This window comes from Paralichthys olivaceus, chromosome 11 (assembly GCF_024713975.1).
Source record: "Paralichthys olivaceus isolate ysfri-2021 chromosome 11, ASM2471397v2, whole genome shotgun sequence".
In the NCBI taxonomy this organism is placed as follows: domain Eukaryota; kingdom Metazoa; phylum Chordata; class Actinopteri; order Pleuronectiformes; family Paralichthyidae; genus Paralichthys; species Paralichthys olivaceus.
In genome coordinates this window covers 7,622,547-7,641,463 of record NC_091103.1, presented here as the reverse complement: position 1 = coordinate 7,641,463, position 18,917 = coordinate 7,622,547, and the positions used below count along the sequence as shown (strand labels likewise).

At 41.1% G+C, this 18,917-nt stretch overlaps 2 protein-coding genes across 3 annotated transcripts in view; both read left to right on the top strand.

Annotated features, from left to right (window-relative positions):
• Positions 1 to 425: 425 nt before the first annotated feature.
• Positions 426 to 2,781, top strand: LOC109634463 (uncharacterized). 2 transcript variants are annotated; one of them, XM_069534174.1, is made up of 5 exons: positions 426 to 535; positions 742 to 923; positions 1,131 to 1,222; positions 1,714 to 1,938; positions 2,572 to 2,781. In XM_069534174.1, exons 2-5 carry the CDS (start codon positions 902 to 904, stop codon positions 2,575 to 2,577), a joined length of 345 nt encoding a protein of 114 aa, XP_069390275.1. In that variant the 5' UTR covers positions 426 to 535; positions 742 to 901; the 3' UTR covers positions 2,578 to 2,781. The 2 variants fall into 2 exon arrangements, with proteins under 2 accessions (XP_069390275.1, XP_019950509.2); XM_020094950.2 differs by having other exon boundaries at positions 428 to 923.
• A 3,860-nt stretch (positions 2,782 to 6,641) lies between these two features.
• Positions 6,642 to 18,917, top strand: part of igsf11 (immunoglobulin superfamily member 11) — a 124,938-nt gene continuing 112,662 nt past the window's right edge. The window contains exon 1 of the mRNA XM_020095293.2: positions 6,642 to 7,339. Within this exon, the coding sequence (XP_019950852.2) occupies positions 7,279 to 7,339 (61 nt within the window). The 5' untranslated portion in view covers positions 6,642 to 7,278. The remainder of the gene's footprint in view (positions 7,340 to 18,917) is intronic.

Genomic DNA, 18,917 nt, shown 5'->3' with positions numbered 1-18,917 from the left:
CAATGAAGCTATTTCACCACTAGTTTTCTTTACAACTGACACAATTTTTGACATCCTACAAATTACAGCCTTAATATTGTGAAATATAAACAGGAGGGGCTGGTTACCATGTAAAAGGTGAGAGAAGCTGCTGTCAGGGCAGACTCATACACCTTATAAACCCCTGACTTAGAACAACTATGGAGCCTTCTACCACATTTGCAAAGTTTTAATGCCCGTGTCATTTTAAAGTGTGTATCTTTAGTATGAGCTGAAGTGTGACACTCAAACACTGGACTTCTCGTTGCTTGCCCCGCACCATTCCCTCTTTGAAAAAACGGTTTGTCACTAAAGCAATGAACCCTGGGATAGGTTGGGCCAGGAAGGATGACACAGCCATTTCTCAGGAATGACACAGCAGACAGAGCAGCATGTGATAAAATCCAATGTTAAATAGACAAACACTGAAAGGAGCCACTCTGCATATGACTTCTTTTAAGTTTTCACTGAAATCCTTCTGGTACCTTCAAATAAGTACACTTCTTTGAAAGTACCAGTAAGTACAGTTTTCTCCCCCTCTCCCAGCACAGAGATAACAATAAGCTGTAGTTATAAGTTATAAGTCAATTTTTCAATTATTTTAGACTTCTTCTCTCCTTCCATGCACTTACTGAGTATGTTATTAACCGACCAACCACTGTGCAGGTGTATCCTGTGCGCACAATTGCTAAAGCTCTTATGTCCGACTGCATGTGAACGCAGCTCCTCTGCAGAACAAGTTGAAGCCAGGTGATTTCAGGTGCGGTAAGGGGGCGTGTCTCGGCTGGATCACGTGTTGTAGGTGCGGCCATCGTGTTTTCCCTGAGAGAAACGCTTCCTGTCTGTCAGTGTGCGGTTTGTTTGGAAAAGAACAGCAGCAAGAATGTCTTTCAGTCTGTCCTCAGGTGAGTTCACACTTCAGTCCACTTTCATTTGTTCTTTTAAAAAAAAGAAACAGGTAGTTTAGTGTTTGCACCTGGCAGCAGCTCAATGAATAAACAAACCCAAAATCTGCATCATAATGAGACGAAGCATATTAAATGTGCAGCTTTACTTGACTTTACTCTTGGTGACACTTTAATTCTAACTTGAATCTGCTCTCTGTTCTGCAGCTGTGGAGGATGACGAGGAGGTGGTGAAGCAAAAGGAGGCTCAGAAGGATGAGTTTAGTTGGCCCTGGAAAAAGGATGATGACAAGGATAAGGTAGGAGCTTTGTTTCTACATCAACACAAGTTGTCAATAATTATTGAAATATGACTGTCAACGATGGCTGCACAGTAAAAGTTTGTCGATTTCGTCCTTATGCATTGTGCAAACACAGTGATGAGCTATAACACTGAACTGTTCTACTTCAGATTTGGTGTTTGTCTTTCTCTGTCCATAAAAAAATAGTTTACACCCACAACCTTTACTCAGGAGTTAAAATCATTAAAGGAATAATAATTTGATATTTATCGTGATAATTGTTGACATCGACTGAAGTGAAAATGATTATCTTAATATCATTTTTTGACCATATTGAGTGTTTTAGGCTGATTACAAAAAAGTTTCCCCCCTTTAAATCTGGATTTGGGCCAACAGCTCTTTATTCTCTCATTAATTACGATCACTGGGCCCAAAACAATCCTCAAGAGATAATGCACTCAATTCATGATCTTCCCATGGTCAACTTTTGCCCTTTTTTTAATTTTTAGAGCAGCGGCAAGGACAAGAGTCACGACAAGGACAAGAGTCATGACAAGGACAAGAGTCACAGCAAGGACAAGAGTCACAGCAAGGATAAATCTGGCAAGGACAAATCTGGCAAGTCCCATAAGTCTAGCAAGGACAAAGGCGAGAAGAAGCACAAGAAGGAGTCCAAGGACGGAGAGAAAAGTGGCAGCTCATCCTCCTCTTCATCCTCCTCCAGCAGCGAGGACGTGAGTCATATGCTGCACTCTTGGAGTTCAAAGTTTTGATTCATCCCAACATGGTTTTGTTGATTTTGGTTGTTTTGGTGCTGCCGCATTTTCCCTTTTGTTGGTTGTAGCTCAATAAAATGCAGCTCGACAGGTAACGCAGCTGTCACGCCTTGTTTCAAAGGTTGACAGCTTAATCGTCGGTAGTGTGTTCATTTGAATGGAACATCGTCACAAACAGGTCTGACCAGCAGTCCCTGTTTTCACGCAAACCACACCCTCGCTGTGTGTGTTTCTATTTATGGCGCATTCTGTCGTAAAGTGACTCTGTCCCTGTTTTACGTGCAAGTGACGGAAGGGAAGAAGAGAAGGGGGAGACTTCAGCGCCAACTCCCTCAGATAGGAGAGTCGTAAAAGAGCTGCTGTTCAATCGCTTAAATGGAAGAGAACACGCTGCTCTCAGACCTGTCATGGCCTGACAAGACTTCACGACCCCCTCCAAAAAAAAAGAACAAAACCCAGTAGTTGTTACAGCTCATGCTGCTGCGGGAACGATCATACATTAAAGATAGAGAAGGAGCTGTGGCACTAAAGATCTTTAATAAATCATGTATCCTTTCTGCAGTAACAGCATTGTCCTTTTTGTCATTTCAGGACTGATGCTTCCTGGGGGACAGAGCTGCTCTGTTATCATCTCATCTATTGACAAAATGTGTGAGTGAGTGTGTGTGTGAGTGTGTGTGCGCACTTGAGGATACAGAAGCATCTTTTTCTCATCCCAGCACTGGTGTCACAGAAACATAGTGATCTTGTGTAAACTAATGTGCCAAGTCCTAGAAGTAAATGTTCTGATGACAAACAAAACGATGTGGTGTTTTTGTTCGTTTTTTTCTCTCCTTAATATTATCCTGTCAATTAAAAGTGTCTTTTCTTTTCTTCACCAGTAGATGGCAGCGTTTTCTATTTTAAGGTGTCCAAGTATAAGATTAGAGAAGTTCGTTTATTTAGGATTTGTATTTTTACAATACAGAAGAAATGACACACACTTACCAAACATAATAAAATGGACACAAATTTAAAAAGTATGTTCTGGTATATTCGACTAAAAGAATCAATAAACAAAAGGAAATAGTTTTTAGAACCTGAAGTGATGCTGTCAACAGGTGACAATGGACCAGAGGTGGAGGAAGTATTCAGATCATTTACTTCAGTAAAAATGACAATATCACAGCGTAAAAATCCACTGAAAACCTCCTGCAGGCAGCTCTTAAGTTAGGTTGGATGTTTTATTTTAACCATTTATTATTTATTTGACCATAAATACTCTGTAAATTAAGAAAATAACTTCAACACAAATGCTGCAAAATGGTCCATGGTCATTTCTTCAAAAGTGAAGAATGTACATGGTTCAGATACGGTGTGAAGTTTTAAGACATATTATTGTTCACATGCTTCGTGTATTTTGGAAAAAATTGTTTTGTAGTTCTTAGTTTAGAACACAATTTCAGTACTTTTCATGATTTATACCCTTTTAGTTGATTTTATTGTCACTCATGTATAAGCAGCATTTTAATGCTGGTTTATTAAAGATATGAAAATAATTTGGTAATACATTTTATATCTGTGATCTGCAGATTAACTATTGACCACATAGTGAGATAAAGTAAAGAGGTAGAGTGGGTCGTCCTCTTAGCAGATGGTCAGTGGCTCGATCCCCGCGTTATGTGGCTCCATAGAAATACAGTCCATGTTCCTTATTAAGCAGCATCGAAATAACTTGAGCACTAATGCCTAAAATTTTTACTTGTGACAATCAGAAAGTACTCAATGCAGTAAAAGTACAGTAACTTAATGCTAATGAATATTCCATGACTGACACTGACCCACTCAGACCTGAAATAATAAAAAACGGAAGCTTCTCAACACAAGGTCTGACAGCTCCGACAACTTCTCCGTTTACCTGACATCAATATTCCAGTTATTGTGAACTGCAGCTGAAGAGAATTACAACATTTAGCATCGAGGATCTCCTTCAGGTCTTTTGAATCTTTTATGAGGGCGCAGAAGAAGAAAAAAGAAAAATGGAGCAGTTTCAGAAGGGAATCAATAATAAATCAAGCATGCATCTTTCTGTGGCTGCTGGAGAAACCCAATTTAACCCATCCATCATGTTCAAAGCCTTCTGTTATTTAACCTGTGAGGGAATATTGAAGGGAGGAATCAGTGGGCGAGGTACGAGAGCATGTTCTTGATGTATTGATGTGGTCAAATGAAACATGCACAAGGTTTCAAAATGTGCATCTCTTTTCAGAGCAGCATGTGTTTCATCCGTCTAACATATCCCTCAAGGAGCATGTGACTCTGTGAACTGCGTCTGTTTGATTTCGTCTTACTTCTGCCACCTGACTGGCTGCATCTCTGGTGTCTTCAGCACTGGTCCATAGCTTCTGGTAAATGAAAAAAACCAACATCAGAAGGTTGTAATCACCAGCTCTTTTTATTTCCTAATGTAGAAATCTGTCTGTCCTTTGATTTCCTCGAAAACCTCTATTTCAGTCGACTTCAGACTTGGCCAGGATGTTCCTGGTGACCAGAGGATGTGCAGTGTTGCTTGCTGCTCCTGTGTTTAAACACATTTGAGAGCCAACACTTTTATAATGTCACTGATGACGTCAGTGAATTGTGAGTTTACCACAATTTTTTGTAACATGCCTACAGGCATATTCTGAACAGGCAAAAACATAGTCACAAGTCATGTGCTATAAAATCAATGAAACACATCCCTCAGAATTATATATTCTAATATTATAAGTTTTGTCATGAAATAATTCCCCTTGTGGCCCCAGATAGCATACAGATGTGGGCAGCGCCTATGATTTGACACTTCTGTCCTTCTCATGGCCTGAACAAAATGGTTTTGGGCCTAAATTTACCCATAATTAAAACAACAAATGTCCAAATATTCCAAAACAAATATGCGCTGCTCAGGGCGAGGTGTAATCTGGTGAGAACCTAAAGTGGCTCATGTGGCAAATGGTGAATATGGCTCAGATAGCGCAAAACAAATTCAGGCCACCTTTGGCACCTTTGGATGACATGTGTTATTGCTATGTCTTACTTGTTGCCCAGATCTGGCAAACATGAGCCAGATGTGGGTCAAATCTGGTCCAAAACTATTTCGCTATGTGGGTTCAATTGTCTTCCTCATTTCATGACGGGGATCTTTGAATATACAAAGACGGCTCCTGCAGCTTTGGGGCCGAAGGATGGAGCTGTGGATGGATGGATGGACAGATGTAGAGGGCACTGACACCATTGTGTCTTTCCCTTTGATTTCTTTCCTTTCTTGATGATTAAAAAATCAAATTGGGGCAAGAAACAAAAACTCTTTGGTTGTTTTTTAGTCACTTACCGTGTGTGGAGTCCTGAGGTGAGTGTGGTGTGATGAGAGGAGCTTGTGTCAACGCAGTCTCCAGCACAACTTCTTTTAATCAAGAGCCTTCATTATTATCACCATTATTAATGATAATAATAATATTTCTTAATGTGTAGACTACTATAACATCTTAAGTGTCATGAGTCTATGGGGTTTAATGGCAACTGTTAACTTTACTTTTCTATTCTATCGGTCGTTCAGTGGACGCACCGCAGGATGGCATGAACGTCTCTCTCTCTCTCTCTCTCTCTTCCTCTCTCTCTTTGTGGCGTCAGCGGTCTCCTAGCAACAGCTCGGCTCGAGCTCAACTCTGTCATCCGCCGCTGAGCGCTGTCATCAAGCCGCGTTCACGCGCTCAGACCAAAACAGGAAGTCATCTAAGAAATAAAAGCATATTAAATTCAGGAGAGATCCTGGAATTTCCGCTCACCTGCTCAGACTGTTCACCTGTAGCTTTATCAATGAGCTGTCCTCCAACAATAAGTATAAGAACAACCCTTTTTCATGGGAGCAGATCATACATGTCAAGTAAAGTGCAATTATGTGCCGTTGGAATCACTTCTCTATCGTGTGCAACAAATATGAGCATTTGAGTGTGATGGGGTTACCTGTGAAACATCCACAAGACATTTTCAGATGTTACAACATCCCACATGAACTATTCAGTGTGAAGGTCTAGTTTGTCATTCATGAAATAAGCCTAACCATAAAATCCTCTTTTCTTCTGTAACTTTCTACTGATCTGATCTGATTACATTGACAGACTACAGTATTTACAGTATGTATCTTAAACATCAATATTAAAGGTTACAAATCTACAAATAATTTTTTTGGCTTAAAAAAGAAGAAAAAAACGGGGAGAATAGTTTCAAGCTTGTTCAGGGAGAACAACCTCACAAATGTTTTTTATCAGATGAACAGTTTTATGCAGATGGGATAAGAACTAGTGAAATCTATATGAAAATATAAGTTTTATCATGACAAATAGCAATTTGCTCAGATTGTGCCAAGGCGGCCATTTGAAGACTACACTTCACTTAATATATTTAATTTCATAGAGGACATTCACATTGAAGTTTATTTTAGGTGGACATAATATATTGAATTCAAGTCTTTTTCCATTGAGATGATTATTTCTTCCTTAAAAAGACAACTCCAAAATTATTTGTCACATTTCCTTTTTCTTTTATATTTTCTTTTTGAATGCACGAAAGTGCGGGGAAGGGCACAGGTGTGACACATTAAAAGGAAGTGGTTCGCTGACCTTTGACCCTTTGCCACCTCGTGACAACGCTGTTGTCCAAACTGTAATCCGCTCGGTCCCATTGACGCATCACCTCCACTCTGTTTTTTATTCTGAAAGACTTCAGTCGGAAGTCGTGTTGTCCACTCTGCTGTGTGACTTTGCTCAGCTGCAGCGGCAGAGCAGACGAGAAACCATGGAGCGCAACAAGACGTGTTGGAGACACTCGCTGAACGCACGGGAGAAGTGCCAGCTCCTGCTCCGTGCCTAAAGTCACTTTCCCCGGCTGTGGGAACATCTTCCTTCAAGAGCAGGTGCACGGTGCGTTTTTTTCTTCCAAGCGTGCGTAAAGTGACAGGAGAGGTGCAGAGAAGAAAAAAAACAGTTTGGAGTGACCAAAGGACGCAGGAGCAAAGGAGGAGTAAAACAAAAAGCGCCCGAAGGAGAGAGACGAGTGCCCGGCGGTGGATAGAAATGCTCTGCGTCTTTTATTCTTTGTGCTTTTCTCGCTGTTTCTGGAAAATGTGGTGCGTAAAAACCCGCTGATTGCTTTCATGTCTAACGCCATTAGAAGGAGCGGTGACTTTTCTTTAAGTAAACTGTGAAGCGGAGCTGTGATTTCACAAGGAAAAGAAGCGACTGGGCTCAAAACTGAGAGCGAGTCACAGAACAGTTACGAACCATGGTGAAGTTTCATAACTCGGACCTATGGATAGCCTGGATGGTCATCTTCTGCATGGAGGGTAAGTTCATCCACCTCTGGAAACTTCAGTCTACCTCATCCAAACTCGCAGCATGCACCTTGTACACTGACTACCCCAGAAACAACAACAACCACAATAATAATAACAATAAGAGGTTTGAGGGAGAGGGCTTACAGTCTGAATCACGTGGACAAATCATCATTACAATACATCTGCATCAGTATTTCAAAAACAGATGTATGTGGATTTAAATTGTGCCATGAGAGCTCAACCTCTCCTCTCCAGGAGCGCGTGCCCCCCCTTCTTAATACTGTATGTTTGGATCAAGCTTATAAATCCCCGGTATTTCCATCACAAAAAAACTAAAGCACAGATTTAGACTCCTTTTTTATTCCCCCCCCCAAAAAAGTACTTTTTGATTGTGCGCTTCTCATCCATAATGCCCTCTGCCGTGCCTGATATTAGTTTTGCTTTTGCGCGTTTAACACAACACAAATTGCTGCTAATCTTAAGAAAAATAACATGCAACCGCCGGTGATTCACTTTAAAACGTGGCACAGGAGCGGGAGAGTGTGTGTTTTGAAATAGAATCGGAGCAGACGGTGCAGGGTTACGCTGCGTAATCCGCCCGATTAACGAGGCGCACGGTGGCCAGGCGGCACAGGAGAGCGGACGAGCCCAAAGGAAAAGAAAACCACTGTGTATTCCTATGATTATTCTATGTGGAATCATGCTTCGTGTGCACGTGTATGGGTGTGTTACACTAAATGGCAAAGTTCATTGTCTTTATGTAAAGAGCTGGAGGATGTGGCATTAAATTATATCAAGATAAAAATGTTCATATGGATAATTAACGATACATGTCACATTATCATTATCTGTCAAGTTTAACGACTAAAGTGAAAGGTTGTGGTTTTAAACATGAACTTTAACTCAAACTTTCCAAACCTGAAGTAGATCAGTTCAGACTTATACCTCCTCACTGTACTTATACACTGCATAGGCAGCATAGATTTATATTGAACCTGTTATTTTGCTATTGATGGAAATCATCATGTATCAATCTCTACTTAGTTCAATGGTCTTATTGTTATTTTTGTTTTAGCAATATAAAAATGTTTGCATTGAGAGTGTCTGTGAGTATAGTGAGTTTTATAGGTTGTGTACCATAATATATAAGTTATATATTGGTTTCCTGTATTTCAGAGAAAGTAGTTTGAGAGTAAAAACCTAAGGAACTTTGCAGAAAAGATTAATCAGTGCTAATGACTGAATGAGAATCATTAGTGAATGTATTCAAGCAACTATGATGCAGGCTAATAAATGATGATGGTTAAAATATATTGTGGGATTGATAAATAGCTGTGATTTGAAAATAAATGAGCTTCTGTCTGAAATACTTCAACTCTCAGATAATATTTCATACAAATAAAAATGCTTGAAAACAAAGTCTCCACATAGAACCTCCTGTCAGGAGACTGAAAGCATTTCCACTGAACCATGCAGACACACACCTACATACACACACCTACACACACACACACGGACTTGACATGTCAATTTGGACAGAACAATTGTGTGAGATTGAATTTAGAGCCAGATTGCCCAGGTGTTTCACTCTGCTGCTCACTCGTTTAGCTGTGTACGTCTGCGCTGAGTGGACGGACGGTGTCTTGTCAGCTTTACTCAGGCTTACACACGTACACATATGTGCAACAACATGATTTGATTTTCCGTCCGTCTGCCCTTTGCAAAATGGCTCCAAATGAAAGCAGTAGATTGTGGCCATCCCGTCCTTCTCACCCAAAGTGATCAAATGTCTACCCAGTTTATTGCCTCGGTTATTGCAGTGAGCGAAGAGTGTTCATGACTACAAATGACTTTACAGTAGGAGAACAAACAAGCATGTGTGAGCTCAGCGGCTCCATTAGCAGGACTTGTTCAGAGAGAGGCTGCGTGTGTTTCTTCTCTGGACAGTTTCTCTTCCCTCCTCTTGCGTCTTGGTGGGGAGCTGCCAGTGTTTCTATAAATACATTCTGATGCAGCAAACTCTGTATTGATTGTGGTTGCTTGTTTTGGCTGTGTGTACTGACCTCCACTTTTTGCATGTCAGACATTGTCACTGGATTGATCTGATCTGTTCATTATGTTCACAGTCAGGCTTGTTCCACTCAGATATCAGTGTCTTTTTGGCTTGAATGGGATGTATATGCCATCCAGCGTGTGCTTGTACCCGTGGATTTGAAGTGAACGTTGGATCCAAGTTTACAAGGAGGAGGAGGTGAAATTCATAATGTGCAGGTGTCAGTCATGGTCAAGTACTTTTAGCATTCGTCAGAGGACGTGTCATGTTCTCCTCCACCCCTGTTACACATAGACATTGCATGTGTTCATTTAAAAGGGACAATGCACATTAGTTAAAGTCCATACTTGAGTCCAACATGTAAATGTGCCAGATTTGGCCACTCAGGCTAGTTTACACATGCAGTCCCTGCAGTTTGATGGTAAAAATCATACAAATAAGAAATAGAACTAACAACACAAAATGCACAGACACAAAGAAAGAGAAAAAACACAAATGACCAGTAAAAACAATATAAAGACAGTATCGATTTCTTCTTAGTGAGAAATTAGCTCCTTTTAGCTACACTGCCTTTTTGAAATCTTGCATGAAATGTTTGAAGCAAAGTTTACTAATGTCAGAAGTTCTGATGCTAATAATCTGATCAGTTCAGCGTGTTGTCATAACGAAACCCACCCCCCCCGGTGATACCAACTCAGAGCTGCTCTGTCCACGAAGCCCCCCATTTAACGATCCACCGCCAACAACCCTCTGGGGTGTGGTGGGGACCGATGCGGAGGTCTAATCAATTCAGCAAATTAAATTCAAGCAGAGGAGGAGGTGGTGGTGGCTCTGAACTTTTCAACTGCACTTGTTTGTTTTGGTTGTTTGCATAATAACATCCTATAGAACAAGTTGCGTACAGAGGAATGTTCAGATTGGCCCCCGCAGGCTTCCATCCCGCTGCCTGAGATGAGGAGTCCAGCGAGGGATGAGGAACGCTGGAGCATCACAAAAGAAAGACGACGTGGAGTTTTCTCCAGCTCATTGACATTCAGGGCATTCGTGTCTGCATCAAAGCTGAACTTAGACCAGTTCCCTTCTGCGCTCTCTGTGTGTTAACATTTGAGTCTCTGTGCAAAGTCCCTGGTATGAAATTACAGAGTGAGCCTGCTCTCTTTGTTCTTCACACCGTCTCCTCTGCTCATTTGGCTGCTTTTATTTACCAGTAAGATTCACGTCACACAGTATCGGTGATGATGGTTTGTGGTGATTTGCAGACGTCCTGCTACCACAGTAAAAACTTGAAGAAAAACTTTATTGGCATTATGCAAACACAACCAAATTTAGAAAAGTGTCATCCACAAATGAAATTGTTCAAATTATTCCTGTTAATAAAGATTTACAAAGTAAGCCGAGAAAACACAAGTTGAGGGTGCAAAGAGTAAACGATAGCTATTGATATCATATATAATATGAATATAGCACAGTTTATTTAATTGGTATGAGAAATCTGATGTATAAACCCTGCACATAATATGTATGTCTGGACCGGCTGGGGTGAGCGGTAACACTCATGACCGCAGTCTATTACAAAACACTGAGGGTCCAATGAAAGAACAACTGCTCATCACTTTTATTTAGAATGTTTTTGTGGTCTCATTAAAGCTGATACTAAAATACTTGGCTGATTTAGACAACAGAATATCAAGAGCATTGAAAAGAGAACATATGTTGAAGCATTAAATTCAATATTTAAATATGTTTCATGACACACAGACCAGCCACACACACTACCAAGGTAAAAACATTAACTTAGGTGGAAAAGTGAACTTTAGCAAGAGATTTGTTTCAACATCTATTTTTTATGATCTAGTATTACAAAGAACAAAAGGTCCAATATAAAAATGCTAATCACTAAACTCCTCTCCTCAGTTTGCAGGTAGTTAAAAGGAGCAGAATCACCAGAGCTTTGAAAAGAGAAAAATATATTAAAGTGTTGGAGCAGCGGGTCATTTAATCAGACTCTCAGCTTTTGTAACCCCAGGTGATCTTGCACATTTTTTAAATCATGCAATACGCTGAATATATAACTAGAACATGCATATGATGAAAAAAAAATCCTGTCTCTGTCAGTTTTATCTGATAAGTAGTGTTTTTCCTCTCCTCCGCCTGCCTGCCGCTAAAAAGGAGCAGCTGGAACAAGAGTGTTGGACAGATGGAACTTTCCACCTCGATTATTTTTCTCTCTAAAAATAGCCTCTCAAAAAATTAAAAGACCTCTGGGACCGCTTGCAAAGTGCATGTGCGTGTGTATGTTTGAGCGACAGAGGCGCAGAGAACTTCAGACGACAGGGTCCTCAGATGATGGCGGTGGCGGTCGTCCTGGGAGCGTGAATGAATAAATGATAGGTTGATATTTAGGGGGAGAGAGCGCAGCTTCCGCCCGGTCCCACGGTCTCTTAAGCACACATTAAACTAGGTCCCAGAGAGTCCACAGGCGGCTCAGCTACGCGGCGCTCAGCCAAGCATCTGGGGCAAAACATCTGATGTGGTCAGTTCACAGAGGTTCGGGGGTTTGGAGGTTTGGCGCTTTGAGATGACGGGACTGGTTGTACCTTTAATCAGGGTGGCGACTGAGGAAATCATGAGTGAATCATGAGCGTGTAGGGAGCGGGGTGAGGCGGTTGATGCAGAAATATGATCAGTTGTGTTTTTTTTTAACTGCATTTGGGTTAGATGATTAAAAAGCATGCTGGGGAAGTGGGGTGGCACTTATCATAGCATCAGCTCATCGGGATTATGTACAACTATATTAAAAAGTTTTATTTTAGGACACGTGAGAAATTTAAGATTTAATATCAGGGATCAAAAATCTGTGTCGCAGTTCTTCAGTATGAGCAGCAGTGGTGGAGGAAACATGTATTATTATTATTATAAATATAAAAAGCAATGTGAACATGTAACGCACTGTATAATATAGTGGAGGAGAAATTACAGGCATTTAGAGTAAGAAGCACAAGATACATGAAAAATGTGCTAAGTAACAACGTAAAATGTAATTTGTTCCACCACACCACTGAGCAGCAGCATACAGTTCTGTCTGAACAGGCTTGAGCCACAAGATCATTCTCAGGATAACATGTCTGTGGATCAAGTGTGAAATTGCTCTGAGATGTGAAAGCTGATGTAAGAAAGGAAGGAAGAACTTCCACTTTATAACACACGGATGGGAAACCAATCACCATTGAAATGCAATAGTGCTTTGTATGTTTAGTAACAGGTGCAGACAGGAAGATATAGGAAATCTACACATGCGTCATACCTCAGGTCCACTGTGACAGGTTGAGCCATTCGGTTGAGACTATCTTTTAGCTTGGCTGTCCTTTCAAGTGTGTGTGAGTGTATGTGTGTGTGAGTGTGAGGGGCCCTGGGCTTATACATATTTAAAGCGGATGTCTTCTTCATGTCGTGGCACCCTGAAGCTCCTCTCCTTCAAATGAGCAGTTTTGCTTTACCGGCTCCTGAGGTTCGGCTAGACCTTTGCTGACAGGACTCGCACATCTTGTAACTCCGGAGATATTTGGTATGGTTTGATTAAAAACTGCTTCCAAAAGCGTCATATGGTTACAAAATAAAAAGTTTGAGTTCGTTTTAGTATGTTACAAAAGCCGAGCGTGAACAAAGAGAGTGGAAAAATCCTCCTCAGTCCAAACGAGTCAGAGCAAAGTCATGAGTGTGAGTCAGCACTCGCAACTCGTCTCAAATTAGTTTTCTCCACAGACGATACTCTGACTTAAAAATCACTGTTCTGTTGCAGAATCTTGTAAACTATCACATCAATAGCACGGAACAAAGTTAGACCTGTAATCTCTGTGTAACAGTTTTCTTAACAGAAATCTTATTCAGGCAAAAAGTGGGTTATGTGCCTGGATCTATTTCCTGCACTCTGTACTTGAATGAAGGTCTTTCATTGGTTTATTTCTCCTCCCAGTCCTGGGACAAACAGAGCCATTCTCTCCAGCTTTAGGGAACCCACTCACACACTTTCATGCTGGAAACAATCCATGTTAATTGACTTGTATTTTACAAAACTCCTCCTACACCATTCACTTCCCTGCATGTGTGATATATTGTGGCTCTCAATCAGTGTCTGCCAAAGGGTCGTTAAGTTGATCTCTGGTATTACCAAGAATAGTTACTGTGTTTATCATTGCAAGCCTTTACGAGCACCGATCAATGACGAAGGAAATGCTCCTGTGCACACATTATTCCCACAGGTGTGTGCTAACAGGCATTCCGTGTGTGTGTATGTGTGTGTGTGTGTTTTCCCTTGGCAAATAAATTACAGTGGATCCCAGAGGATCAAGGTTTCCCTCGGACTGTAATGACCTCATCAGTTTCATCCACCAATCGCAAATCTCCAGGTTTCCAGACAGTCAGATTGTCTTTTAGGTTCATAAAGCAGATCTGAGCTCTCTCCAGTGAGCTCACTGCGGAGATGAAAGAAACCTCACTTCAGTCTGTCCAGCTGTTCATTCTTCTGCATGGTGGGAAATCTGTGAACAGTCTTTCAACTCTGTCGACGAGCCTTTAGGAGAAATTGAAAAATTGGCACTTTTAAAAAACGGGGATAGCAATGATTCCAACCTGTTCTACACCAAATGATTGGGTATAAGCAGAGTTTTTAAAATGTTGGTTCAACCACTAAAAAGGCAGATTGATTCCTTTCCCATACAGAGTTTTCCTTTCTGCCATGTTAGACGTCACAAATGTGCCAGAAACTGAGAAGCTCTCAGGTTGTCGTGTTTCCATCACTGCCCCGTCGGGAGTGAATGCTGATTGTTTGTAGATGTTAGTGGGTTTTTTGACCTACAGAAAAGAAAAGAAAAACTACTAATAGCTATTTAACCATGCAGACCTTAAGGTTCGGAGATGATAACATCTGTTAGAAAGACTTGTCAGAGACCTGACCAGGAGGAGAGAGAAGCACAGAATTTATGTTGTAACTTTCCAAAAAAAAAGAAAAGTGAATTAGATTAGCCCGGTCTCCAGTTACATTATTCATTTGTTTCATAATTCATTTGTCATTATGTGGAAAAATCACTATGGGAGGGGGCTGATGAGATGAGCTGCCTGGAGGTGTTCCTCCAGTAGCCGGTCGTTTGAGAGTTGCTGATTTGACATTATATAAATTATATAATGAATTCAAACACCCTGAACATGTCCTGGTCGGTCACGGTACAGGAAACACTGACAGCAAATAAAGTCCGCCACAGTGACTGGCGCACATGTTTGATATTACACATGACAAGACTCATATTAATTTTACTTTATGAATTCATTTGACTGGAAATTGCAGCATGAGGAATATTAATGGTTATTTATCACCCTATAAACTCCGCTCTGGGGAGCTCAGGTCACCTTTCTGGGAGTTAACCCTCACCTGGCTCCTCTGTAGACCAAACACTGGTTTCACAGCAAAACAATCTGCGTTTCAAAAGGAACTGCAGTAAATCTGATTAGACAGAAATGGGTTAAGTGACACGAGGCCCCAAATCAAGATATTAAACGGACTAAATAATTCAAATTTCACATATAAAATTGCTAAATTAAAGGAATGGAACATAGCATTTGTTCAGGTACCAGCTGACTACAGTAACATCCAGTCACAGGGGGATTTTGAGAGGCCTTTGTAAACTGTCAACTCTCACTGTTACTTTGCTGATTCTCTCATACTAACTCCTTCCACCATCACCTCCTCATGTCAGTGAAGCTCTGATATTGTTATCTTGTGCAGCCCTAATTATGTATTTATACCTCTATCTGATGCCGTACCTGTCGGGTAAGGGACGGGAGTTTTGGGTCTTGATGGATCTCCGTAAGGCTCCGTTTCTCTCAGAGAATGACTCATCATTACTTTTTTTTTTTAGCGGTGATGGGGGTTATTAGGTTAACATGTTAAATAGCCACTAGGTTAATGATGTGATAGAACTCTGGACATTTTCTGAATGGGGCTGAATGTGAGAACGCAAATTTCAGTTGCTCCTGACATTGTCCGAGTGACACCATGTGAGAATACTCCGGGAAAATTCCAAGTGAGCGAGTGGGCGTGTTGATGATTTAAGATTTGGATCAGAATCAAACATCCTAACAATGTCTTTTTGCATTTGTGGAGTGGACATTTAACAGTAGTAAATGTCTTGTGTTGTCCATTATCATTACATGTAGTGATGCCATATTAATGTAATGAACGAGGAGCAGTCCCCTGGCCCCCACTTTTGCTTGGGGTCTTTCAGGAGCCACTGAAAATGGCTGAACTTCTTCGCAGCAGCTTTTGAAGTACATTTTGAAACATAGTGTTGGGAGCTGCAGGGATGCAGATTCAGCTGTGGGTGGTTTTAGGTCAGAGATCCATGACACAAGCGAGTCCTGAAGCAAGGACTATATATCGGTATTTTCAACTGTACTCTCGGGAGTCCTGTGGGCTTGCATCACTAATTTGAAATTGATTGTCAATTGATCTGCACGACGACTAAATGACCTTACAACACTTGATGAACCCAGGGGCTGAGCTCGCTGGTGTCACACTGAGAGAAAATGCAGATCCTGTGACCTGCTTTGAGTACATGGTGGTCCATTGAGTTGTCTTGACCAGATAATTGCGCAGGATGTAAAAATACACTGTGGATAATTTAATATTCTGGAGGAACGTAATTTTGTAAATTGCTCGCTGTTGCACACAATGGGCTGTGGGTGCGCTCCTGTAATGTCTAACTCGACTGCTAGGTGCTTGTCTGACGGCATCAACAGAAATTAGGTCTCCGCTGTTGAGCTTTTTAAAACTGTTTTTGTCCTTTGTGTATGTGGAAATGTCCTCAATCAAGCAGCATGATGGAGTGGAGTCCTTTCTCTCTTTCCCTTTCAAGATTAATTAATTCTGCTCGTTCCAAAACAATGTGGCCGGGGTGAAGGGATGAACTGAACTTGAATTCCCTCGGCCTGTTGTCCTCACACTCGCATGTTGTGCTGCTAATGGAGTGAAAATGCAGAACACGGCAAAAAGAGAGACAACAGAGGAGAACAGGGTGAAAAAAGGGGCCAGATTCTCCTGCATTAAATATGTCTGGAGGTTTTCTCAGACATAGGTAATTCATAAACTGCCTGTTTGGGTAAAGCACTGCTATAGCTGCTTTTGCTGCTTTACTCTATTTAAATGACTATTCTTTTAAAATCAAATTACCCTTTGTAATCCGTGGGATGGAAACACAATGCTGATGACACAGGGTTAAAGGTTTTGACCATCGGTATCATCTGGGTTAAAATGACAACGGTTCACCAAGCTAGTTGCTGAGATATGGGAATGCAGTAACATGAACTAAAAGAAATGTGATCAAAAAAGAATGGGAGCAGTCATATGATTGGAGAGGCTTTATAAAAACTCTTATTAGAAGAAAGAAAGGTGAACAAGGACATCACCACTTCCCTCTCAGACAGAAAGTGGTTTGCCACACAACATTGCGCCACTCAGGGAGCGAAGCGGAAAAACAACCCCTGCTAGGCGCATGCCATAGAAAAGAATAGTGTTCAGAGTGCAGTGTTTTGAAATGGCCTTTACACAAACTGTCAATTCCATTCAGGTTAAAGAATAATCTGCTAAGAAAGTGCAGTTGCGTTTCTTTGATTGTTTGTGTTGCTATTTCCAGAGTCTCTGTAAACAGGCCTCTGAAATTGTACAATCAAGGCCAATAGGAATAATGGTCCACCCTATGAACGGTTGAGCTGTGAACAGTGACAGTTTTCTTTAAAAGTCCAATAGCAGGACAATAATGACACTAACTGTCGCTGGCGACGTGCGTCCTGCTAACCCCACAAAGCCTCTGCTAACCACTACAGTGTTATTGTCTGCATAGTAAGGACACCAGCGTGAGATGTCCCTGCAGGAATGGATGGCGAGTTCTGGGTGTGACACACTTTGGCTCTCAGTAAATGTGTGTTAACTGCCTGAATCGCTCCCTGTAGGAAAGGTTGTACAGCAGCTCTCTGTAGTTTCATTATTAGTCCCTCTTTTGTACGGCGCCCCAGAGCCTCACTCTCCCTCTCTAGTGTTATTCTCCTTGCTGAGGTGTCTTACTTTCAAAACACAGGTCCAACTTCACTTTCTGTCTTCATCATGACCTACATCCTTCTACGTTTCACCTCATCCTCCTTGTGCGCTCGTCTTTCTCCCTGCGATGTGATTTCCCTAGACATCGCTTGTTTGTCCAGTTCCACTCTTGTCCAGCGTCTTTCCTTCCATCTCTCTATACTTCTCTTTCAAATAGTCAATGTTTCTCTCTCTCTCTCTTCTATTTCTCCATCCTCCCACACAATCCGTCGACACACAAACGACTTTCCAGGGACGGGGATGAGACCGAGAAGTGGTCCCCGGTTGTTCTGTCCTCACAGACAACGAATGAGCATGTCAGATCTGATGCATGTGAACAGGCAGGGAGAATGGCGTGTTAAGGCACAGAGAGAGTGAGAGAAAAGGGAATGAAAAAGAGAGCAAGGCAAGCAAGAGAGATCCCATCTGTGCATTGTTATAGCAGACCTCACCTTAACGTTGTCAGTGTTGTTTCCAATAGAACGGGAGGGGGCACAGGTGGGACTTAGACAAACTGGGGAATGCACAGTTCATGCGTGGACATACAGTAGGCACACTTTCAGATGCACTTGTAAATTAATTTCACAGACGTAAATCTACAATACATGCACATGCCCATGCACAAACACAAACAAAAAACCCTGTTAGGTGTGAATAAAAGTGTGCACACAGACACCTGAGGCCTGAAATAGCCTCATACAGAATTTCTCACAGTTTCCTTTTTTCAAAGTGTAAATCTTTGCTTTATTTCTATTAGGGTCACTTTTACACTTGAACTCTTTATCCCAGCGTTTCTGGGAGAATTCAGTGGTTAGTGGGAAATGACAGTGTGTTATCAAGGAGTTACAGGCAGATTGATTCTGTGATCTTCTGGTTGTGAGATTCTTATCTGTGATTCTTGACAATCAACAAATCCACAAATAACTTATCATGTGTTGTTCTCCAGCAACTTGAATGGAGACATTTATATTGAAGCTCTTTTGGTTTCTTTAAAGCAAAGATCCACTTTTTTTAGTTGGGATCCAATTCTGATACCTGAATTTGGATATCCGCTAAAAGCTTTAATACCAAAACTCTGTAACAATTAAATATTATTATTGTATCATTAGTTTAGTTGTTGGTATTATGTGCAAGGTTGTAGTAAATCAATATATATAAATACATGAAATTTAAATGTATTCCAAAGCAATTTCTTGGAACTGTTTGTTCAGTAGGCTTCACATTCACACAGGTGTATCAGTGCAAATTGTATTTGGGACTGTTTTAATAATTCAAATTTCTGAAACTTCAGGCAAAATGGACGTGAGCCTAAAGTTGCCCACTTGTAAAATAGCAAACGTGTAATCTGAATTTGAACCTAAAGTGGCCCATATGGTAAATGCTGAATGCCAGTATGTTGGCCGGATGTG